Source organism: Hippocampus zosterae, chromosome 9, assembly GCF_025434085.1.
Source record: "Hippocampus zosterae strain Florida chromosome 9, ASM2543408v3, whole genome shotgun sequence".
NCBI lineage: Eukaryota > Metazoa > Chordata > Actinopteri > Syngnathiformes > Syngnathidae > Hippocampus > Hippocampus zosterae.
In genome coordinates, this window is record NC_067459.1 from 7,709,932 (window position 1) to 7,735,915 (window position 25,984).

General features: G+C 42.4%; 1 protein-coding gene across 3 annotated transcripts; it reads left to right on the forward strand.

Moving 5' to 3' along the window:
• Positions 1-286: 286 nt before the first annotated feature.
• On the forward strand, positions 287-25,984 carry LOC127607074 (tubby-related protein 1-like). Of its 3 annotated transcripts, none has more exons than XM_052075149.1 (14): positions 287-389; positions 3,715-3,763; positions 7,605-7,734; positions 7,832-7,945; positions 8,015-8,140; positions 9,729-9,845; positions 10,009-10,154; positions 10,227-10,304; positions 12,541-12,705; positions 13,206-13,318; positions 13,833-13,941; positions 14,014-14,112; positions 14,757-14,928; positions 22,845-25,984. In XM_052075149.1, exons 1-14 carry the CDS (start codon positions 301-303, stop codon positions 22,976-22,978), a joined length of 1,641 nt encoding a protein of 546 aa, XP_051931109.1. In that variant the 5' UTR covers positions 287-300; the 3' UTR covers positions 22,979-25,984. The 3 variants fall into 3 exon arrangements, with proteins under 3 accessions (XP_051931109.1, XP_051931110.1, XP_051931112.1); XM_052075150.1 differs by having other exon boundaries at positions 10,012-10,154; XM_052075152.1 differs by lacking the exons at positions 287-389; positions 3,715-3,763 and adding an exon at positions 4,344-4,720 and having other exon boundaries at positions 8,018-8,140; positions 10,012-10,154.

A 25,984-nucleotide genomic window follows, 5' to 3' on the forward strand; every position in this document is an offset into this window, starting at 1 on the left:
TAATTTGTGGTATCAATTACTCGCGTTCTTTCATAATTGGGCGGCAGTGCCAAGCTTAAGTGTGTCAACAGTGCTCCCTGTTGTCTCCACTGCTCTCCACTACATGCCTCTCAAACTCTTCTCAAGAAGGACAATTTTATTTTGTTCTCCTCCCATTTAGCAAACACTACTAATGCTCTCAAATGGCGAGTGGCTGATTAACGTAATCCAGACTGAAGAGCTGGGGGGATCAAATGGCGGGTGGGAGGCAGGGCAGAAGATGATGCTCTTAAAGGCCAGGTCATGTGACTCCCTCTGTGAATGTTTACGGTGGCACCTATTTTGGCTCCTTGCACATCGGCCATGTCGGTCCAGTGTCACACTGTGAGAGAGGCCTGGACCCATGACAGGTATGTTCACACGAAATAACAGCTGTACTCCTATATCTCTGTAGACAGTTGGTGAAATGTTTTTCGATCCGATGATGATTTGTGGTAATTGACAATTATAAGTTTCTTCACTCTCAAAGAAATAAAAAGTCTTCAATTTTATTTTATTGAATGTAAACAGAAAAAACACAATTACGGGTACTTAATTTCCTGCATTTTACTGAGTGAAATCATTGGTATCTTACACCTCGACTCCCACAGATTGGCTGGTGCCCATGTGTCACACAATGATGCACAACAATCAATCACCAATAGTTTTGATCTCAATTCACATTTAAAGCCCAGCTCTTTTCGGGATCAATTTCTACTCTGCAACCTCTGCACATCCATCCATTCATTTTCAAGATCGGTTTTCCTGAACAGGGTAACAGGGAATCGCTGTGGCCTATCACATCTGACTTCGAGCTGTAGGCAGACTACACTACAAACTGGTCGCCGGTCCATCGCAGCTGCTGTCCTGCCTGTTTTCCATTTCTTCTTGCTGCAACACCTGATTCAAATCATCAGCTCACAGCCAACTCTGAAGCAGCACGAGGTGTGTTGCAGCCAGAAGAGATGAAAAACTGTCAGGACAGCGGGCCCCGAGGACTGAATTTGGACACCTGTGCTCTACACAATTTGAGAGAAATTGAAACTATGAGCGGCAGTATTCCAAAGTGGAAGCCGCACAAAACGACCATCAGTTGGTCTCCTGCCGGAGCAGGCTGAAGAGAAGAACTGCCAAGTTGCATTTTCAGCATGGGATCAAATAATTATTTCCCACATTGTACATTTATTTACAGTACAGCCAAACTCAAGCATGCTGCTTTTTGGAAAATTCCCACTCAATGTTAACGATACCATACCACTTTCCAAAATAACTCGCCATGTGGTGTTAAACCAATAAACACCAGAGGCAAATCTCTTCCTGTCGTTGCCACGCAAACCGATTTACAGAACCTGCTCCAGTTTCACACGCTGACCTGGTCATTGGGAGGCCACAGACCACAAGACACTTTTGTGTCGAAAATGATCTAAAAAAATCTCATCTCTCCATCTATCCAAAAAGATGCATGGCAGGTTGATGGACCGTCGTGAGGATAAAGTGGCCCAAAATTTTGACAAAATGCAAATAAATTATTCAAATATTCAATGTGTGTTTTCCATAAAAAATGGGGGAAATGAACCGAAGAAAACAAATCATTTAAAAATATTAATAAATCCAAATAAGCAAATCTGTGGAGCCAAACCGTGAGTATGCTTGGGTCCACTGTAATTTGATAAATAACTCTGTCACTAGTAGTCATAGTCATAGTTAAAAATGCAATTTCATTGGAAATCATGTCATTAGACAACTAAAAATCAAACAAGACAATTAAAAATTACATGAAATATGCATGTCAAGCGGTCATAGTAAGAATCTACATACTGAATAAATAAATAAATAACTCATTATTTAAGGTTATGTTTCACAATTTCTATAATAATTGATGGCTATTAAATAGACAGATGTCAAAAAAATAAATACATAAACTCAGCTGAAAAAAAAAATTATATATAAAGTCCCAATATAATTGTGCAAGACTGTATTTCACAATTTAACTATAGTAATGGGAAATGTAATAAATGATTTATGCAACATTCTTTTAAAAAGGGGGACCGGAGGGTGTGTTCCAACTACAGAGGGATCACACTCCTCAGCCTCCCTGGTAAGGTCTATTCAGGGGTGCTGGAGAGGAGGGTCCGTCAGGAAGTCGAGCGTCAGATTGAGGAGGAGCAGTGTGGTTTTCGTCCCGGCCGTGGAACAGTGGACCAGCTCTACACCCTTAGCAGGGTCCTTGAGGGTATGTGGGAATTCGCCCAACCAGTCTACATGTGTTTTGTGGACTTGGAGAAGGCGTTTGACCGTGTCCCTCGGGGAGTTCTGTGGGGGGTGCTTCGTGGGTATGGGGTACCGAACCCCCTGATACGGGCTGTTCGGTCACTATACCACCGATGTCAGAGTTTGGTTCGCATTGCCGGCAGTAAGTCGGAATCGTTTCCAGTGGGGGTAGGACTCCGCCAAGGCTGCCCTTTGTCGCCGATTCTGTTCATAACCTTTATGGACAGAATTTCTAGGCGCAGCCGAAGCGTTGAGGGAGTCCGTTTTGGGGGCCTCAGTATTACATCCCTGCTTTTTGCAGATGATGTGGTGCTGTTGGCTCCTTCAAACGGGGCTCTCCAACTCTCACTGGAGCGTTTCGCAGCCGAGTGTGAAGCGGTTGGGATGAAAATCAGCACCTCCAAATCTGAAACCGTGGTCCTCAGTCGGAAAAGGGTGGAGTGCCCCCTCCGGGTCGGGGAGGAGATCTTACCCCAAGTGGAGGAGTTCAAGTATCTTGGGGTCTTGTTCACGAGTGGGGGTAGGAGGGAGCGGGAGATCGACAGGCGGATCGGTGCAGCGTCTGCTGTGATGCGGACGTTGTATCGGTCTGTCGTGGTGAAGAAGGAGCTGAGCCAAAGGGCGAAGCTCTCAATTTACCGGTCGATCGACGTCCCAACCCTCACCTATGGTCACGAGCTATGGGTCGTGACCGAAAGAACGAGATCCCAGATACAAGCGGCTGAAATGAGTTTTCTCCGCAGGGTGTCCGGGCTCTCCCTTAGAGATAAGGTGAGAAGCTCAGTCATCCGGGAGGGGCTCAGAGTCGAGCCGCTTCTCCTCCACATCGAGAGGAGCCAGATGAGGTGGCTTGGGCATCTGATTCGGATGCCTCCTGAGCGCCTCCCTGGTGAGGTGTTCCGGGCATGTCCCACCGGGAGGAGACCCCGAGGAAGACCCAGGACACGCTGGAGAGACTACGTCACCCAGCTGGCCTGGGAACGCCTCGGGATCCCCCGGGGATAGCTGGAAGAAGTAGCTAGGGAGAGGGAAGTCTGGACTGCCCTGATAAAGCTGTTGCCCCCGCGACCCGGCCCCGGATAAGCGGTAGATGATGGATGGATGGATGGATTCTTTTTCAGTTGGATTAACCCTGGAGAACCCAAGAACCGTTTTCTTCTTTGGAAAATGATGAATTTTACATGAAATTCCTGCTATATGTTCACTGAACACCAAAATATATGTTTTTTCAAATATCTAATGCTTTAATCCTAATTTAGGATTGGGGCCAAATTTGACCCTTTGGGATTCAAGGCTAGCATTTGAGTAGCAGAATTTATAGGGGTCAAATTTGTCCCTGTGGGTTCTCCAGGGTTTTAATTGATAAAAAGAAGACAGACCCCTTGTTTTTTTCACTAACCCTTTTGTAATCCATCCACACAACAGCGATCCGGAGGAGGAAAATTGTGTGTCATCCCCACAAGTGTCTACGAAGGTAAACATCAATTTTCGCAAAATTTTCACTGTGCATTACTGAGTCGTTCACCAGCCAATCATTGCACATGTATAGACACGTCCATCCGTTTAAAAAAAAAAGAAATGTTGCCAATTATGATCAATATTAGTTGTTTTTCATGCTTTTCAGAGAGGATTTGAATAAAAGTAATAGATCGCAGATTATAAAATGCAATAGGACGTTGGTGACTAATTGGCTGTAACCTGTTAGCTAGCAAATCAGTACATGAATTTGAAGTAGTCTATGAGATGTTAAATAAAAATGGCATTGTCGAGTAGATTAGGATCAGCAAAATGTTGCTTTTTTTAATTTGTCCTGATACTGCTTGTGTTATGAGCGTGTTGAGCAGGATTCTGGATATGTGTGCATTTTATTTCATGAAACCACAACTGTGGACGTTATGACAAACAGCGGCTTCTCAGTTACAGAGGAGGTTACTACCAAGCGAATGTATGTGTGCGTGCATGCATTTACAGCCACCCCCTTCAATGACATGTTGGCCACCGTAGTGATTAATTCAAACTGTCACATTTAAACATATGGACGATTCTGAGTCGTCATGCGTGTTTTTTGGAGTGTGGGTGGAAGCCGGAGAACTCAGATGGAAGGCAAAATCTCTGAACTGTGTATTCACAGAGAATTCACGGAGAACGGTGGTGTTGGTGTGTACACCAACCTCGAGGTCACCATTCTCCAAGTGATAAACAAATCGGTCCCCTGCCTCTCACCATCCTCCCCACTGCTTGGTCTTACCCGTTGACGTGTTTCTACACAGCAGATGGCTTTACACATAAATCCTATTAACAACTTTCTGCCCATGGAGACGCGCTGAACACGGAGCGCGTTCTCGCTCTTTCATTGTCTCGTCTGAGGAGCCTGTTTTGCATTATTTTCTAACATCTACCAAGACATCATCACAACATGTCTGCAGAAAAGGTAAATGCATGTTTAAGACTGCAAATCAACAGTTTCTGTGTCCATCCATAGAAAATTGAGATTATGATTAACAACGCTAACCTCCCTACATGCATGTGAGGTACCTGGATGGGAAGTACTCCATTGGACTGGATTTGGTGTCCGACTACAGTATAGCTAAGATCATATTTGTGTGTATTTTTATGTTTCCCTTTTCATGGATTTGGAGTGCTTTTTAATCAGAAATTGTTCAAAAACAGAATAATTCCTGAATAATTCATTTCCAAGCCTTGACAACCTTCTATTCAGGAGATTAGAACTTTTCAAAAAATAAGGCTGAATACGGCTGTGGAGCACATTGTGACTTCACCACTTGATGTGATTTAAATATGTATTTCAAAAGTGGCAACTATTAAAAGTGCTTTGACTTCAGTAAATTAAGATATGGTAGTTTATTATTAGTTAAATTCAGAAAGTTATGGTCATGTGATACAGATTCATTAAACGAAGGAAAATACTTCTAGGCCAATTGCTGCCTAATTTAAAAATGAGAATACAACTTCTCGTGTATTATTGTAATTGGCTGTGATGTGAGAGTTTTCATTGGCTTTCGTGTACTGTAAGTTGACACACTGACTGCAATCTAACATAAGCAGAATCAATTTCGTAAACAGGCTAACTGAAATATTCACTTATGCAACGTGATTAAAAACATCAGTAACCACTGAGTACATAGAACAAATCTGATTAACATATATTATTTGCTTTTGTAATACTTGTTTTGATGTAGTCCGGTGACTTTATGGGCACCTAGTAAATTGAATAAAAAGTCAAAACCCCGCTGGCGGCGGCACGCTTGTCGACTGGTTAGCACGTTCTAATGGAACTCAAAATTGTTCCCAGGTGTGACTGTGAGCGTGGATGGTTGTTTGTCTCTGTGTACCCTGCGATTGGCTGGCAACCAGTTCAGGGTGTCCCCCGCCTACTGCCCGAAGACGGCTGGGATGGGGGATGGATGGATGGATGAATGACTGCCGGTCAAAGGCCAGGTTTTTGAGAAATGAGACCAAAATAAATCATTTTAAAACTTTCCAGCATTAATGTGACTGACCTGTATAAACCAATTGGAAAAAAATGAAAACTTCTCGAGAAAGGAAGGAAAATAAACAACGTTGTCAAAGTGGTAGGGAATTCGGAATACTGGAGTTACAAGTGGCAGTCAGTGTCGGCACAAAACATTCAGGCGTCTGGCAAGAAGTAAAACAAAAAAGAAAATGTCATGACAAGTAACATGTACAGCATAACTTTATTTAAGGTTAATCAGAGGCACTCCAATGTGTGGCAGGTGTACTACCTCCTATTTAACTTGAATTTGAATGTGACTAATTATTCTGAACATAGCCACATCCCCAGTCACAAGAGGGTGTGCATACTTGTGCAACCACAATCTCATTTGTTTATTTTTACTTACTGCCCACATAAAAGCCTGGTATTTGAACCCTTTTTATATGCTTTGAATCACCCTAATGAAAATACAGTCAGTTTTCCATGATGTTTTCATGTAGTGATGAAGGAACTGGCGTTTTTACCTTTCAGTGTTGTTACATCAAGAAAAAAAACCACATCATTACAGCTGGTCAGGTCCTCTGTCATAATAGTGTCGGAACGCGCGAGGCCTTGCATAAATCTGGCATGTCTATGCAGGATGTCTGATAATCTAACAGGATTACGTCCTCTGTCTCCACTGACCTCCTTTCTCGCGACACGTCGTTTTTCACTGTGAAGATCTGCGTCTCATTGTTTTCATTCCTTCACATTTGGGGCAAACTCACACAATGTAGTGCCGTGTGTACCAGGTGAAGCGGCCAATGATTTCCTGGCATTGTGATTGAGCATAAAACAAATTTAAATCATGACTTCATGATTCCCTTTCCACGGTTATTTTTTAGAACAGCGCAAGGATAGATAGATAGATATTTGGTGTTTGACTCTAATATATAATAATAATAATGTAACTTTGTTTTTTTTCCTCTTGCATTCACCATCTGGTTTTATTGGTGAGTTAATGTTACACAGACAGATGGATATGTGCTACTTTTCTTTATTTTTCATGATTAGAATGGTTATTATTTTGTGTATGCATTTAAAAAATAATTTACTATGCACATTGTCAATTCAATTAAATATAATGAATTGCTAATATTATTACTAATAATATTATAGTTATATAATAGGTATATGTTATGTTATTATATGTTTATAATATTTTATACTATATAATATTGTAAATATATAATAATATAATATTATATGTTTGACAACTCCAAAATTAATCGGAATACCGTGGTTAGTGGGGGCTCATAGAAAACACTGTTGTAAAGAAAGTGTACTTCCCTTTAAATAAATGTTATGGACATTTTAATCCCAGAAGAAGCATTTAACTTTATGCATTATTTTTATTATTATTATTATTATTTTTAGTTGTTGTTGTAGTAGTGGTAGTAATCATTGTCATAGTAGTAGTACTATTTGCTCATATCAGTCACATTATTTTGCTCAGAAATGAATGTTCGTTTATGCTTGTTTTTTTGTGCAATTATTTATAATTTTAGTTGTATTTATTTATTTATTTTACTATACGCATTTTAATCCTAGAAGGGAAATACAAATAACACTGTCATTAGTTGCGATACTGTAGCATTTACAATATGTGTGGATTTTTTAGATTTATTTTTTTGTTTGGTTCAAATTTTTACAGTTTTTCATTATTACTATTTCCAAGTTCCTATTTTTACTAATTGTTTTGTATGGGGAGATTTTTTTTCGGAGTGGCCTTATTATCTAGGATCTCTTTTGTTTGACTGTATTGTTTTGTAAATGTATGACAGACAAATCCAAATAAAAGAAGCCCAAGAAGAAGAAGGAGGAGGCTAAAAGCACAAGCGAGTCCAAGCTGAATGGCAGCGAGACCAAGATAAAAAAAATCAAGATCAAAAAGAATGAGGAAGCTTCTGAGGAGAGTCCTGTCTTGCAAAGTAAAGGAAACATCTTTTTTGGTGTGGCGGGCGTGGTGGGTGCAATGGTGACACTTTTTAATTAGTCTGAATCTTGTCATTTCTGATATCATTGCAGATGACAAAAAGGTGAAGAAAAAGAAACTGGACAAGACAAAGGAACTGGGCAAAGAAAAGGAAAAAGACAAAGAGACAAAAAAGAAAACGAAAAGTGCCCCCAAAAAGAAGAAAGGTGAGGCTGTCGTAGCTTTTAATGTGCTTTGCAGCTCAACAAACTGATTATTTCTCTGATCAAAATCAGCAGAGTCAGTTACAGACGACGACGAAGAAGAGGAAGACACTGCTAAAAAGAAAACCAAGAAGAAGACAACCAAAGACAGCTCATCATCCCCCAGTGCCACCAAAGAAAAGAAATGCAAATCAAAAGGTACCCATGGAAAGACTTTTTCACGTGATTTCACAGCTAACATGTTGTTGAGAGGATTGCCATGCACGATTTGATTGTGTAACGGCGTGTATAATATGGGAAGTCACTGACGAGGAAACACGAATCCCACGCTGACATGGCCCGGCTGTGGAGAATGTTTTGAAAATATTTTTACAGACAAGTCACGATAGAATCTGCGTAATTCTGTAGAAAATCTAGAGCTGAAAATCACCATAGGGACTATGCAATATTATAGTCCAATTAAAAACAAAATCTGCACACATTAGAATTTGGCAACCAGCTTGAAACATATCGAAACTTTTTAAAGCACATAGTTAAAACATATTTGCACACAAAAACTGTGTGAGTGCCTGGGCGTCAGCAGTGGCTGACAGCAGCTTCTAGGTGCGTGTTTAATATGTTTGTGTGTTTGCTGTTCCCCCAGCATTCAATAAATGGCTGGAAAGTGCATCGTGACTGTGGTTTCCTTGTCCACAAGCAAGGGCATTGCACTACTTTCTTTAGTTTCTCCAGTTTTTCCTCTACACTTGTGCAATGTCATTTCTTAATCTTGCACCCAACATTTTGACAATTGACCAAGTAACAGTTTGTAATTGGATTTGTTGGGCATGTTCACTGCAATACAGGTTTACTACTAAGATATGTTTTTACATCGCATCTTTCATTTGTGTAGTACAAAGGTGTAGCCTTGCCTTTGAAAACAGAATAGCAAGCAAGTTAGAATACTTTTTTGTCTGTAGACCATCACTGTAATTACATCTTGCTGCATTCCTCTGTCAACACTTTTCCCTCCATCTTGTGCTCATACCTCACGGTGGCGTTCATTCACGAGTCCAAAAAGTGAAACGTGTCATGCTGCTTTACTCTGTGAACATCTGTTCGCCGCCAGCGAATATCTGCAAGTCATCTCAGATGTTGACAAAGCACTTCGTCGGCTTTTTTTTTCTTCTCCCTTGGCCTCTTAAACTAAAACGTTTTAGCTGGAGATGGGAAGAACGTTAACTCGTTTGACAGATGTTTTTGATGACTGCTGAAACGCTCTTACAAAAAAAAAAGAAGAAAACCACCTGGAAAGAAAGCAGGATCACATGCTCGACTGTTATTTGTGCTCCAAATTTGTCCTCATCTTTTTTAACCGATACTGTTAAGAATGATACAGGATTTGAAAACCCTATGTCAGCATTTAGAACGTCCCTAAAAAAAAACAGACATCAGAGTAAAGCATAAATCGGTTGAAACAGTACATTGATATCAACACTGCCTTTTAACAACCAACTACATCTATTCTTACCATTTTCTACATTTTGTGAAATAAGGAATTTAAAAGTAAATCAGCAAGCGTGCTTTTAGAATAAAAATTCTTGTATTGTGTCACAATGTGATTTAGAGCCCAGTGTGACTTGAAGAGAAATAATTGTCATGAGAGAAGGAATTATTTGTCTATTGGGTTTTTTTCCATTCATGTCAAGTCAAAATAAAAGCTTGAAGAAAAAAAAGTACATGAGCAATTTGGTCACACTGGTTAATGAAAACATCTCCTGATCATTCTTTTTCTTTGTTTCCTCAGAGGACAAGGATTCCGATGGAAAGGAGAAGAAGTCAAAGTCTAAAGAGAAAGACAAAAAGAAGGAAGCAGCGTCCCTGTTCCAGATAAACGACAAAGATTCTAAGAGCAAGAAGAAAGGTGATCAAAAGAGCGATTTCAAAAACACGCCCGGTGTTTTCCTGCGACTGACAGCTCAACTTTCATCATCACAGCTATTCAGTTTGCTGGAATAGAGGTGAAGTCAACACGCATTAAGGAGTCAATTACCCTATTTTGTGTTCTTAATTACACCCCACCAAAGCAGCCGCCAAATCGGAAAGTGACGACAGCGAGGAGGAGGCCAAGTCGACAAAGACCAAAAAGAAGTCTGCCGCAAGCTCAACGTCGTCTTTGTTCCAAACGTCAGGAGACAAAGACAAAGAAAAGAAGACAAAGAAGAAAGGCAAGGTTACCTCTTGCGTGCTCCACCTTTTTAAATACCAGCACTAATTCAAAAATGTGTTTTTTATTTCAGCAAAGGCAGAAGGGAGCGATGATTCAGAGTCAGAAAAAGAAGAAAAATCCAAAAAGAAGAAGGGCAAAGGAAAAAAGAAGAAGGTATCAACAAGATGCTAAAGTGGGGTCCAAGCATGCAGATTTTCTGCTGTTTATTGATTTTTTTTTTAAGTGTCACAATTATGGAATTGTTTTAACCCAGTGGTTCTTAACCTGGGTTCAATCAAACGCCAGGGGTTCGGTGAATCGGTCTAAGGTGTTCGACGGAGCCTCTGCCTTGGAGGTTAAGACACACCCGACTCAACATGTCAATTAGTTGTGAGCCGCCCGCTGCAGATGATCACATTACATCACTTGTCCAGTCAGTGCTGCGGGAAATTTACTTCGCTCAGTCGTCCCCGTGTGACTGTCGTGATAGTACGTCGGTGTATTTTTTTTAATACATGCTAACTATGTCCAGCAAAAAAAAAGAAAAAGAAAAAAGAAAGTTTTCAGACGAATATGTACAACATGGATTCACATGCATCACGGAACGTGATGGGACTCAGCGTCATATCTGCATGATTTGTTTTGCCGAGTTTAGCAACTCTAGTCCCGCACCGGCAAAACTGAAGAAACACTTCTTGAATCTGATTTTTATGTTTCACTAATGAAGGGTTTGGTGAATGTGCATATGAACTAGTTGGGTTCGCTACCTCCAACAAGGTTAAGAACCACTGTGTTAACATGTGCGGAGGAGATTCGAGAGGAAAGATACTTAAGACACCACACTGCACAGGATAATCTTTTCAAGGCGTGTGACAGTCGAAGGGAAGGAGGGGGAAAAAAAATCACATTTTGTCTGAGTGTTTTCCACTTAAGGTTGTGTTCAGACTTGGGGTTTGATATTCTGGTTGGGACCCAATTATGAAGTGATACTCTATTGTTGTCTTTGCATGAGAGTGGCATGTCACTTGTGTTGTCAAACTGTTTCCAACTGTCAAAACAAACCGAGCAAAAGAAAATCTTTCTGCCTTCTGTTGGCGCAGGATGCCAATATTAAAACAATGTTTTTCTCTGCCCCAAAAACTCAACAGAAACTCCCCTCATTGCAAGGTTTTCGCCCCACTGTCGCGAGATAGAAAATGTCCTTGCTGAAACTCAGCTTGAACTGAATGGGATCACATTTCTGACAAGCCGGAAATTCATCTGACTGTCTTTCAATCAGCCAGGAGCTAACAGTCGTTGAGACTGAAAGAAAAATGACTCCGCCAGTTTGCACTGCTAGGTCCGGCTTTATCATTTTGGTTATTGAGCCTAAGGCTGCGTTATAAAGAAAACATTTCCATAAATGGGACAGGAGAAGTGAACCAATCTCTTTTTTCGGCAATGGATGCTACAGCTTCTTGTTGACTTTGAAACTTAGCTTGTAGCCGACGTGTGCACATTTTGAGCATGACGTCTCTGATCCACTGGTTAAAGGACACTTTGATTCTCTCCTCTTTCATCTCAAACCGCTTCAAACAACAAAGCGTGTGACGGAAAAGTGGTTAGGACTGCACGACTGTCTGTGTTTTATGTTATGTGTTGTGTTTATTATTTTACCTTATGTTAACTGTTTTGTAAAGCGCTTTGTTACAGCTGCCGCTGTTGTGAAAGCGCTATATAAATCAGCATGTATTGTATTGTATAAATCTGAGGTCTGCACTCAAATACCAAGATTTTCAAAAGAGTTCAATATCATCAAATATAAAGCAGTTAGCGGGGATGGACAGATCTCCTTTTGAATAGTGAACCATCCAAATTATCAGCATTCTTTGACATCACGCTTAGCAAAAAAGCTCTGCCTTTTGCTCATATTGGGTATACATGTCTATTATAACATGGAGGCTTGACAAATTCTTGACCACGAGACCCGCTTCCAACCGGTGGTCGTTTGGCCGTCAAAGTGCTAACCAGGAAATTCATCCTATTCGCTGCTTCCAACCAAAATGCCTGACCTCCAATCCTTCAATTCAATTGCGGGCATGGGTCCTCAAGAATTTGTCAAGCCTCCATGCTATAATAGACACGTCTACCCAATATGAGTAGATTAGTGGAAAAAACGAGTCGAACTTTCTGTGGGGCACAGCTGAGAGGATTTACCCCAAATAACCACCTGAAACCCAAATGAATGACTGTCTGGTTAATTTTTGGCATGGATATTTGACACTTTTTCACTCGTCTTGTGATGATAGACATGCCCTCCAAATTTCGTGCCGTGGAAGCACTGTGACAAGTGTGAACACATCCTCACGGAGCCTTGAATGTTTTTTTTTCTTTGGCCTATAGCCCATAATAATGAATCCTTTGTGGGCAGGAGAGAGCACCATCACCTGAGATCGAATTTGACAACTTGGAAAAGTTTGTGATGGAGCCTGCGCCTCAAGGCGCGACCGTCAAATGCAGAGTGACTCGAGACCAGAGAGGGATGGATAAGAGCATGTATCCTCTTTACTTCCTTCATCTTGACAACGAGAAGAAGGTCTGTTGAAGTTTTGATTCCTTTCTTAAAACGATATTAGAGAACATGTCTACCACCTCCAGTGGCGTACAAAGTCTCGGGGTCAACACTGCCCTGGGCGTCCACCTGAATGGTATCCACGGCTCTTAACACCCCTAAGCCATGCTCTAAAAATAGATGCCACAAGATGACGACAAATCACTGATTTTGTCAAAACGAAGTTCTTCAACTCACTTCAACATACACGTTTCTTAGTATGACTATTTTTTTGAAGAAAAAAAAAAGAATTGATGATTAGAATTTGTAACATTAAGCCTTTTTTCTCATAAATAATTTATTTTTATGCCTTTTGCACTACACATTGTTGAAATGTGTGAATTATGAGGGGGGTCATTGAAAGAATGTCTCTTCTGTAAGGGGTCTCTGGACCTAAAACGTTTGAAAATGGTATGGATGTTTTTGAAATGGTAAACGCATGAATGTTTTGATGATGACAATTTATAGTTTACATTTCTTTGCAGACATTTCTGTTGGCTGGCAGGAAGAGGAAGAAAAGTGCCACCTCCAATTACCTCATTTCCATTGATGCCACGGATTTGTCAAGAGGTGGCGATAACTTCGTAGGAAAACTGAGGTACCTCGGCCATTTTTTCAATGATGCATTTACACTGCAGGTCCAAGCACCAAAATCTATTCCCATGTACCGTATCTCACAAAAGTGAATAAACCCGTGACATATTTATCATATGTTACAAACTGTAACACTAAAAAACAAAGACACTTTGCGACAATGTAAAGAGCTTGTATAACACCTAAAATGTTATCGCACAGCCGTTGATGTCTGCTGAGAACAAAAGTGAGAACACCCTTAACTCATTCACTCCCAAAGACGTTTTTAAACGTCTTTTCAGGCGTGTTCCGGAATTGGCTGGTACTGAATGAGTTAAGTGAAAATGTCCCACTTGTGCGCAAAGTGTCAAGCATGGCCACCATTAGCTGTTGTTCGGCAGTGAGTTTAGCAGAGCTTCACAGGTTGCTACTGGAATCCTCTTCCCTGTGTAACTTGAATCATGCGGTTCAAATCCAGTCAAAAATGCAGACCCAAAATAAATACTGATTCAACATCTGCTTTTTCATGTATTTTCCAGGTCTAATTTAATGGGCACCAAGTTCACTGTCTTTGACAATGCTCTAAATCCAGAAAAGGCCCTTCCAGACATGTCCAATGCACGGCAGGAGTTGGCAGCAATCATTTACGTAAGTTATTGAAAATCTTCAAAAAGCTCCACATGTCACACTGAAATTGAAATGTCTACTTCCACGCATCAGGAAACAAATGTTTTAGGGATGAAGGGGCCCAGAAGGATGTCGGTCATCATTCCTGGCATGGACAGAGACAACGAGCGAGTACCACTCCGACCCAGAAATGTGAGTGAGATGAGCTCAGAGCTGCAGATTGACTAACAACAGACATTGGGCTCTCTTTTTGTGCCAGTCTGGCACAAAGCACGGCGTAAATCTCTGAAGGGGCGGGCTGAACTGATTTTCAAAGATTTTGCTGCAGTTTATAAGGATTTATTTGCGTCATGTGAAAAAAGCTGACTTGATTTGCTGGCGGTTGAGGCAGCTCCTCTCATTCGGCGCGTGAGTGGTGCACCGTTTTGGACAAGACAGAAGGAGAAACTGATTTGCTGGAATCACAGGAGGTGACACAAAAGACATTTAGCAGAACTCCACGGGCAGATGATTTAAAGTTGGCTGGACTGTAATGGCCCACAAGATGCCATCAGATAGCACCAAAGCAAAGCTGTGTACAGTTTCAGTGACTAAGCAAATACTGCAAATACTCCTGTAGGTGTTCACACTGTTTTCCTTTCTTAAAATTAATTGGGTGATTAGTCTGTGTATGAGCATCTCGGTATGAGTTGTGGTATGAGTACTTTCGTTTGGAATTTGTGTGGACATTTTTTCTCGGTCAGTAAGTTGAAACACTTGTACGTCAAGGTATCAATGTATACATAACATCAAACCATGGGAAGTGTGTTGTTGTATGATTTTATGAATCTTCCCAGGACTATGATGGCCTGTTGATACGACACCAAAATAGAAGGATGGAGAATCTGATTGAGCTACACAACAAGACACCTGTGTGGAACGAGGAAACGGCATCGCATGTGCTCAATTTCAATGGCAGGGTCACCCAGGCCTCCATCAAGAACTTTCAGATCGTCCACAGCAAAGATTGTGAGTTCCAGTCGGGCTACCTTGCTGTAAACACTTACATATTCTCCCATTCACGCTTAGTCATTTTTTATGCACCTGGCTTGTGCACTTTTATGCTGAAGTCAGATTACAACAAATGTAGACCAACTTTGAGCCAACAGACGTGTCGTAGACAAACTGCGTGTCTCTTAGACCAGCGATCCCCAACGCCGGGGCTGCAGACCGGTATGGGTCCGTGGATCATTTAGTACCGGGCCACACAAAAAGAATAAATAACTTAACAGAAATCTGAATGATGTTTTATTTTGAAAAATTACCAGATTCTCTGTAACGGCGAAACAGTGGAGATTTTTAAGGACGGGGGTGATGTGATCACGAGTGCGGGTGTGGGTGGGAAGGCGGGCGGCGGCATTCGGAATGTACTGTAGTTTATTGAGGAGTTTGGAGGTTGTACCGTAGAGGATGCTATTGCAGTAGTCAAGGCGAGAGGTGATAAAGCCGTGCATGAGTGTTTGAGCGGCATTGAAAGAAAGTGAGAGGCAGAGGCGAGAAATGTTTTTGAGGTGGAAGAAAGCAGTTTTGGTGATTTGGGTGTTGGTCGAAAGAGAGATTCTTAAAAAAAGGACAGCAAGCTTCCGAGGAGGGGAACAGCGTGGAGTTAAATTTGGAGGCTGTTTGGGTAAGAGACCTCGGACCGATTATTAGCAGTTGAGATTTAGTGCACATTAAACCAGTCCGTCGGGCAAAAAAGGTTGGGGACCGCTGTTGTAGACAATTTTGAGTTGTCTAGACTCATCATAGCCCGTTTAGTGTGACATACTCAACGATTGGCCTTGAGGCATTTGGGACGCCCCATTTACACACACACACACACACACACATGCACACACACACACACACACACATACACACACACACACACACACACACACACATACAGTACATACACACACACACACACATCTATCTAATTATAAATATTGCGCGTCGTCCCGCACGCGGTCTGTACCAGCCTTGGTCTGTACCAGGTACCAGCCTTCCGCAGGAACTAGCTGATGAGCCGCCCGGAGGGCGGCGAACCAGCTAGTATATATATATATTAAAAAAAAAATTACTCGTCTCACCCCCCCTCGGGTGGTGTCCGTCCCTCATTCAGCTCGGTTCCTCTACCAGAGGCCAGGAAGCTTGAGTGTTCTGCGCAGTATCCTTGCTGTTCTCAGCACTGCACATTTCTGGACTGAGACGTCCGATGTTGTTCCCTGGATCTGTTGCAACCACTCATTGGTTTGGGCGTCACTGCCCCGAGTGCTCCGACCACCACAGGCACGACTGTCACCTTTACCTTCCAGGCTCTCTCCAGCTCCTCTCCGAGCCCTAGGTATTTCTCGAGTTTCTCGTGTTCCTTCTTTCTGATGTTTCCATCACATGGGACCGCTACATCCACTACAACGGCTTTCCTCTGCCCTTTATCTATGATCACGATATCTGGTTGGTTCGCTATTACCATCTTGTCAGTCTGGATCTAGAAGTCCCACAGGATCTTCGCTCTATAATAATAATAATAATACATCACATTTGTAAGCGCCTTTCACAACACTCAAGGACACTGTACAGCCAAGACCAATAGTAAAACACAGATAAAATAATAAATAAAGAAAGAAAGATTTAAGGCGGGTAGGCAAGTCTGAATAGGTGGGTTTTGAGCTGGGTTTTGAATAAGGAAAGAGAGTCAATATTACGAATGTTGGGAGGAAGTGAGTTCCAGAGTTTGGGGGCAGAGCGACTGAAGGCTCTGCACCCCATTGTACTGAGACGGGCAGAGGGTAGAAAAAGGTGGAGGGAGGATGAGGACCTGAGTGAGCGAGAGGGAATGGAGATTTGAAGAAGATCTGACAGATAGGGGGGCGCAAGGTTATGGATGGCTTTGAATGTATAGAGAAGTATTTTGAAGTTGATTCTAAGTTTGACAGGAAGCCAGTGGAGCTGTCGGAGGATGGGGGTGATATGATGGAAGGAGGGGGTTCTCGTGATGATCCGGGCTGCTGAATTCTGAACAAGTTGAAGTTTATGGAGGAATTTTTGATGGACACCGAAGAGGAGTGAGTTGCAGTAGTCAATACGGGAAGTGACGAGACTGTGAACAAGGATAGCGGTGGTGTGCGGAGTGAGTGAGGGACGGAGGCGGTTTATATTGCGAAGGTGGAAATGAGCGGACCGGGTAATGTTATTGATGTGGGAGTGAAAGGATAGTGAACTGTCAAGGATGACACCCAAACTCTTCACCTGGGGGGAAGGAGATATAGTGGCATTATCAATTGTGAGGGAGAAACTGTCGGCTTTGTTTAGAGTGGATTTGGTACCGACGAGTAGGAGTTCAGTTTTATTGCTGTTTAGCTTGAGGAAATTGTGGGTGAACCAAGATTTGATTTCTGAGAGACAGTGAGAGAGGGACGAGGGTGGGAGAGAAGCGTCGGGTTTGCTGGAGAGATAGAGCTGGGTGTCATCCGCAAAGCAGTGAAAGTGTAAGCCAAATTTGCGGAAAATGTTTCCGAGTGGAAGGAGGTAGACAATGAAGAGGAGCGGACCGAGGACAGAACCCTGGGGAACACCAGAAGAAACGGGGAGGGATTGTGAAGTAAAAGAATCAACTTGAATGAACTGAGAGCGGCCAGTGAGATATGAGTGGAACCAATGTAGAGGGGTGTTGGTGATGCCTATGGTAGAGAGTCGATTGAGGAGGATGGGGTGAGAGATTGTGTCGAAGGCTGCACTCAGGTCAAGGAGGATGAGGATGGAGATAAGGCCAGAGTCTGCTGCCATGAGAAGATCGTTTGTGATTTTTATGAGGGCTGTTTCAGTACTGTGACGGGGACGGAAGCCGGACTGGAATTGTTCATAAAGACTATTGTCGGTAAGGTGGGAGTGGATCTGAGAGGCGACAGTTTTCTCCAGAATTTTCGAGATGAAGGGAAGATGGGAAATGGGGCGTAGGTTATTGAAGTCATTGGGATCTGAACCAGTTTTTTTCAGGATTGGTGTGACAGCTGCAGTTTTGAAGAGCACAGGAACAATTCCAGTCGACAGAGAGGAATGGATAATGGCTGAGATGAAGGGAAGCAGAGAGGGTAGGCAGGATTTGACCAGAACTGTAGGGAGGGGATCGAGCTGACAGGAGGAAGTCTTGGATTTAATGATGAGGTCTGAAATTAATGAGAGATGGGGGAGTTCAAAAGAAGAGAACAGTTTGCAAGGGGTGAGAGGTTCAGATGAGGGGAAAGGTACAGAGGAGCCCAGATGCTGGTGGATTCTGTTGATTTTTTCATTGAAAAAGAGGAGAAGTGCATTGCAGGTGTCACGAGAATAAAAGTGAGGTGGTAGGGAGTCAGGAGGTTGAGTGATTCTGTTCCAAAGGGAAAAGAGAGTCTTAGTATTTCCAGCATTGGAGCAGATGAGTCCGGAGTAGTAATGTGATTTTGCTTGAGAGATGGAGTCCTTGTAGAGGGATAGCTGAGCTGCATAGATGTCCTTGTGAGCAGTGAGGCCGGTTTTCCTATAAAGTCTCTCAAGCTGCCGGGTTTGGGATTTCAAGGAACGTAGATGAGGGGTGAACCAAGGGGCAGACCGAGTAAAAAGGACAGAGCGGGACTTGACAGGGGCGAGAGTATTGAGGATGCTGGTGAGACCAGAGTTGTATTGGAAAACCAAATCATCAGGAGTGGAGTCAATGTCCGGAGTCAGGGTGGTCAGCCATGCAGTGAGAGAGTCAATGTTAATGTCTTTAATATTACGGTAAACAATGGTCCGGGGTGATTTGGCAGTTGAGAGCTGGAGTGTAATGTTGAATGAGATAAGGAAGTGGTCCGTTATTGGAAGTTCGTCAGCAGTACAGTTGGAGGGGGAAATACCAGAGCAGCAGATCAGATCCAGGGTGTGACCTTTGATGTGTGTGGGAAAATCTACAAATTGATCAAAACCAAGACTGTTAATTGAAGAAGTGAAGTCAATGGTGAGAGGAAGAGCAGTGTTGTCCATATGTATATTAAAATCTCCCAGGATTATTACATTTGGTGACAGAGAGGAGAGATGGGTGAGGACAGTAGACACTTCATTTAAAAAGTCGCGGTGGGGTTTGGGGGAGCGGTACACTGTGGCAATAATCGTGGGGATAGGTCCGGATATTTGACAGGCAAGGCATTCAAAGGAGGAAAGTGGCGGGAGAGAAACCGAAAGTACTTTCCACTTCTCGCGGTATACTATCGCGAGACCTCCTCCGCGACCAGAATCGCGGGGCTTGGAAATGTAAACAAATCCCGGGGGAGTGGAATCGTTCAACTGTGAGAAGTCCCCGGGAGTTTGCCAGGTTTCATTCAAGCAGAGAATGTCAAGCTTACGGTCCGTGAGGATATCTTGAATGAGATTACCCTTCCCAGTAAGCGAACGGATGTTAAGTAGCCCGAAGTTGACGGCGGCAGTCTCGCTGCTGCGGGGGCCGTTAGCCGACCTAGCCAAGCCGGCTAACGCACGATGGTCGATGGATCGGCCGGCGTTTCTGGATGGCCGACGGGAGGAAGACCAGAAGGAGACGATGGTGTTGGATCGGTTGAGGCAGAAGCCCCGACGAGACCCACGATGAATATATTTCCGGGAAGGAAAGCGAACGATGTCCGGGAGCCGGTGTAGAGCAGGAGGAGGGCCCAGCCATTGGAAGCGGAGCCGAAGGAGCTCGGCCAACGAGTACTGGAGCAGACCCTTGACAGGTCGATGGAGGAGCGACAGGTTGACAGGTAGGACGCTGAGACGCCGGGACGAAACAGTCGAAGATAGTTGAGAGTGCGAGACAGGCCTGAATGGGGGCTGGGTGGAATGACTGTGAGATGATGATCGTGATTCCATGCGAAACAGTAAAACAATCGAGCGTAAAAACACCGTAAAACACAAAAGTTTGTGGGAGAGCAGCGGCAGCCAAAAACGCGCCAGCGTTCACTCTACCCGGAAGCTCTGTCATTCTCCACCACCTTCGGAAGTGTTTCCCATTTTGACCTTGTGGTTTCCAGTCCATACTCCGCCCAGATGTTTCGGTAGACTATGCCAGCCACCTGGTTATGGCGTTCCATGTAGGCTTTCCCTGCCAGCATCTTACACCCTGCTGTTATACAATCTCTCACCCCATCCTCCTCAATAGACTCTCTACCATAGGCATCACCAACACCCCTCTACATTGGTTCCACTCAGATCTCACTGGCCGCTCTCAGTTCATTCAACTTGATTCTTTTACTTCACAATCCCTCCCCGTTTCTTCTGGTGTTCCCCAGGGTTCTGTCCTCGGTCCGCTCCTCTTCATTGTCTACCTCCTTCCACTCGGAAACATTTTCCGCAAATTTGGCTTACACTTTCACAGCTTTGCGGATGACACCCAGCTCTATCTCTCCAGCAAACCCGACGCTTCTCTCCCACCCTCGTCCCTCTCTCACTGTCTCATAGAAATCAAATCTTGGTTCACCCACAATTTCCTCAAGCTAAACAGCAATAAAACTGAACTCCTACTCGTCTGTACCAAATCCACTCTAAACAAAGCCGACAGTTTCTCCCTCACAATTGATAATGCCACTATATCTCCTTCCCCCCAGGTGAAGAGTCTGGGTGTCATCCTTGACAGTTCACTATCCTTTCACTCCCACATCAATAACATTACCCCGGTCCGCTCATTTCCACCTTCGCAATATAAACCGCCTCCGTCCCTCACTCACTCCGCACACCACCGCTATCCTTGTTCACAGTCTCGTCACTTCCCGTATTGACTACTGCAACTCACTCCTCTTCGGTGTCCATCAAAAATTCCTCCATAAACTTCAACTTGTTCAGAATTCAGCAGCCCGGATCATCACAAGAACCCCTCCTTCCATCATATCACCCCCATCCTCCGACAGCTCCACTGGCTTCCTGTCAAACTTAGAATCAACTTCAAAATACTTCTCTATACATTCAAAGCCATCCATAACCTTGCGCCCCCCTATCTGTCAGATCTTCTTCAAATCTCCATTCCCTCTCGCTCACTCAGGTCCTCATCCTCCCTCCACCTTTTTCTACCCTCTGCCCGTCTCAGTACAATGGGGTGCAGAGCCTTCAGTCGCTCTGCCCCCAAACTCTGGAACTCACTTCCTCCCAACATTCGTAATATTGACTCTCTTTCCTTATTCAAAACCCAGCTCAAAACCCACCTATTCAGACTTGCCTACCCGCCTTAAATCTTTCTTTCTTTATTTATTATTTTATCGGTGTTTTACTATTGGTCTTGGCTGTAAAGTGTCATTGAGTGTTGTGAAAGGCGCTTACAAATGTGATGTATTATTATTATTGTTATGTGTTGGATCGTCTCAGGTGCCTCTTTGCACAACCTACACCTTGGGTCTTGTCTGGTGTGGTATATCTGGGCCTCAATGGCTCTGGTGCTCAGGGCCTGCTCCTGAGCAGCCAGGATGAGTGCCTCTGTGCTGTCCTTCAGGCCAGCCCTCTCTAGCCACTGATAGGACTTCTTGAGATCGGCCACTACAGTTATGGTCCGGTGGTACTTCCAGTGTAGGGGCTTGTCCTCCCATGATGGTCCCTCTTCCAGCGCCTCATCTTCTATTCCCCATTGTCTGAGTACGTCATCCGTTGGAGCCTTCTCCTTAATGTATTCATGGAGATTGGATGTTTCATCCTGGACAGTGGCTCTCACACTCACTAGTCCCCGGCCTCCTTCCTTTCGGCTTGCGTACAGTCTCAGGGTGCTGGATATATATACCGTATTTTCACGACTATAAGGCGCCATTAAAAGTATTAAATTTTCTCCAAAATGGACAGGGTTTGGGAAATGAGCATGGTACATGACCTTCATGAACCTGCAAGTATGTTGACAAAATGCACATTTAACAACACAATCAATAAAATACAAAAATATACTGTCCAAAAACTGTTTATATAACAAAAACTGCAATACAGGTGTATCCCCAAAAAAATCACAACAGTAAAATACGTACAGTATTTTAACCTTTATTTTTTTCTGTCTTGGGGAAAAAAAATTGTATTTTGGATTGTTTTGTTGGATGCATTCTTTGGTTTATGACAATGTTTGCCTGCGTGTCATACAGTTTTCTTGCTAGTTGCAAGTAACTGTCCCGTTGATCACCGATGTCTGGTAATTCTTGTGCATACTGAAGGATTTTTGTTGCCATTTGCATTGCTTCCTTGCTGGATGGTGGCTTGTCATCAGGAGGTGAATCGATGCCTTGTTGTTTAAAGTTTCGAAGATATGCGTCTTTCCGACTCCAAGTGTCTGCTGGATCTTTTTAACTTTGTGTCCAGCCTCGCTCAAACGGATGCATTTCACTCGCTCCGCTCCAGTCGCTACAGTTCTACGTTTCGATGCGATGATCTACATGACGTAATTGAATAAAGTTAAAATCTTCTGCAATTACAGTAAAACGCACGCCAATAAAAAGTCACTTACACGTCTTCGTTTTGAATCTGATGAATGAAAACGGCGAAGCGAACACGTTTCTTTGGTCATGTCGAGTGGGTGCTGCTTTTAAGGTCATGCCGCGTTCTCCAGGACGTAAGTGAATAAAGTTAAAATCATTCACAATTACAGTAAAACGCACGTCGTCATTTAGAATCTGATGATCGAAAAACGTGAAGTGAAAACGTGTTTTAGCGTTGTCTTTTCCGTCGCATCGGGTGGGCGTTGCGTGTATTTATGCTCCCTCGGCACTATACAGTACCTCCATCCGGGTTACGGGTAGTGGAATTTCCGCTTCCGCAATTTCCGGTAACACGTAATGTCGTAGTCTTTCCATAGAATTCCGGGGATGGAAATATTTACTGTATATCAAAACATCAACCATCAACTGTACCTCCCTACTGTCTCTACCTAATCTTTCATTCATCTCGTCTTTCAGTGGACTACATTGTGATGCAGTTTGGCCGAATTGCTGACGATATTTTCACCCTGGACTACAAGTACCCCATGTGTGCAGTGCAGGCCTTCGCCATTGCGCTTTCTAGCTTCGATGGGAAAATCGCCTGCGAATGAGTCCCGATTGTTGCCTATGAGGATCGGATTCATTACACATATACACACACACACACACACCTGTCAGAACAACCCAGGCCTTTCGATATGCCGTCGGACATTTCTTCGTGATGTGCCCTGATCACAAATGACAGATGTGTGAACGTGACAATAGCTGCTGTTGTTTCCGCCCCAGAGGAGTTCAAAGCAAGAAAAAGATACACGCTGTCATTTGGTCTGCATTGGCACAAGGAGAGTCCTGTTTTAATTCTAATTTTAATCAGTGGAAACATTTTGTGTCATTCGGTATGTTATCTCATGGGTCACTGGAAAATTCATTGCCATCATCATCATCATTTTTTTTTGTTCACTGTTGCAACCTACAGTATTTGGTGATTTCTGACATGGACATTTGTAGGAGGCTAGTGCTGATGTATTTAAAACAAAATCACAACTATTTTGACGATAATTTGAACAAATGTGCAGATCATTACTGCCCTATAAAAAAACATGTATCTCATTTTTTTAATGCGTGAAATATGTCAAAATATGAGAATAAAACACCCCCAAATTTAAAATTTGGAGATACAGTTGCTCCAAAAAGGCCGTACAACCAAATGACAGGAGAATCCTAGTAGAACATCTGAACTTTATAAAGGGTTAAGTGGAAGCACTTCAACTCGAGGCCGGTACATGCTCCTACCCATTTAACATCAGTTTGAATGTGATTGGCTAATTATGAACATGGCGACATCCCGGTAATCAGCGGGTGTGCACACTTTCGCGACCACGTGATCCGAAAACATAGATTTATTTTCGGTTGAGCTCTCCAGGTTATCAGCCACAATATGGTGGAAAAAAGATTTGAAATGGTTTAACAAAAACCAGGAATTTGAACCAGGGTGTGGAGAACGTTTTTTTAAATTTTTATTTAAATATCAAAGGTCAATTTTCCAATCGATTTGTCAAATTCTGAACAGATTTCTGGTTTTATTAGTTGACATTTTTTCCCTCTTTTAATCAGTACAAGCAAATATCTCATACATACAAACTGTATCTAAAATGTGTTTATTTTTCAATGTATCGTGTTTCTTTTACCTTCTGTAAGGTATCTGACTGAACATTTTTCAGAATTTTGTTGAATTTCTCAGTCTTCTATGACAGTGTTTCCCAACTGATACTGAGACATGGTTTTACTTTACATGAACTAAAAATGGTCTGTCTCAACTATTCACAACTAGACTAAGTGTGAAATGTGGTCCTGTTTCGATGTACACAAAGCTATTAATTAGTTCTATGTTTGACAACAGATGGGTACACGTCTTTAGTTGTACCTTCTGCCACGTAGTGGAAGAGCATTGAATTGTTCTGCCGCTCACTTTTCATCACTAGCATAAAAAATAGGGATATAACAATATCTAATTGTCACGACACAATCTCCTGATATTAACTTCTCAATATGATACTTATCACAATATTGTGGCGATGGTGGCAATTTCCTTTTGAAAATCACACGAGTATATATGAACTCACGATATTGTATAAAAAAAAATCTCAATGTTATATTTTTGTACATTAAAACTGTTGTGACCAAGAAATAGGCTTGGCCAAATCGTATTTCAATGTTATGGATTCCTATTGGCTCAGCGAAGCAAAGTATCATGATCTCTGTTGTTCACAATGCTTTGTTCGGCTGAAGCAGGCGAAGAGTACGGATGGAGATGTTCTACTTTTAATATCAGTACATGATGATGATGATCATATTATGACAATTTTAATATCGCAATATCACCCATATCATTACATCCCTAATGAATAGATGATCAAAGATAATTATTTAGTCGTAAATAACCTTTTTTTTCCATGTAAGCAAAATGGGCCACAGCACAGTGCTTGGGGATCACTGTTCCATGAAAACATGATTTAATAAAGTAGAGTATGTCAAATCAATGTCCTCCACTTCAGCTTTGATTGTGTCATGAGTATGTATGTATCAAGAATACATTTTTTAAACAATCTTACCATGACTACAGTGACTTTAACTGGGGACAAAAACAACCAAGCAGGTTGCCCTCCTTAACTGGGGCCATGCCCTGCAGGCTTTGTTGACGTTTTAGATTTATATTATAAAAGTTTTACAGATACGTTCTGCGTTTAGCCGGCGGCTTGCAGATCATCTGACAGGTTTGAGTCGCCCTGAAGCTGCGCTCCAAATGAAAAACCTGTTTGAGGTGACAGCTTGGAGGCAAAGTGAGAGAAAGGTGTGTATTCTGCCTCAACCTGCTCAGGCAGTTGTCCAAACTCGCAGGTTGAATGAAGCCTAAAAGCTGGTGCCTTTACAGGATGGACGCTGTTAAAAGGAGAGTTCTTCCTCACTGTGACCGGCTGCAACAAAAATTGCTGTTTTCCTTTTTAGATGTTCATCAGGGCATCTGTTCATCTTATTTGTCCAGGTTGTGGAGGAATTATTCCTTCAGAAATGCTTGCAACCATGTTGTTAACCAAAAGAAGGAGCTGTTGCAGAAGGAGAATTCATTGATGGGCTGCTGTTGTTTTTTCCCCAAAACAAAACACACATAGAATTTTTGAATTATTCCGCTCAAAAAACACAATAAATGCTCTGATGCCCTTTTTTTTCTTTTCTTTTTTTTCCATTTTAACAAATAGCGTCTTCAAACACTTCCATCCCATAACATATTTCCCCATTAAAATGAGTGGAAATGCCATTAAGCTATTCAAGGCCCCATAAAACCCTGAACATAAAATGTTGCAACATTAATTTTCTGAAGAAAAATGACACTCTATAGTACTGTTCATCATAATAACATAATTTAATCGATTGGAAAGATTCAAAGTGTTTGTAAAGCATGATTGTTTGCATTGCATTAATTTTACATCTCCTTGTGGTATGCAAACTTTGGCCAACAGGTGACACTATATATACATATATATATATATATATATATATATATATATATATATATATATATATATATATATATATATATATATATATATATAGACACA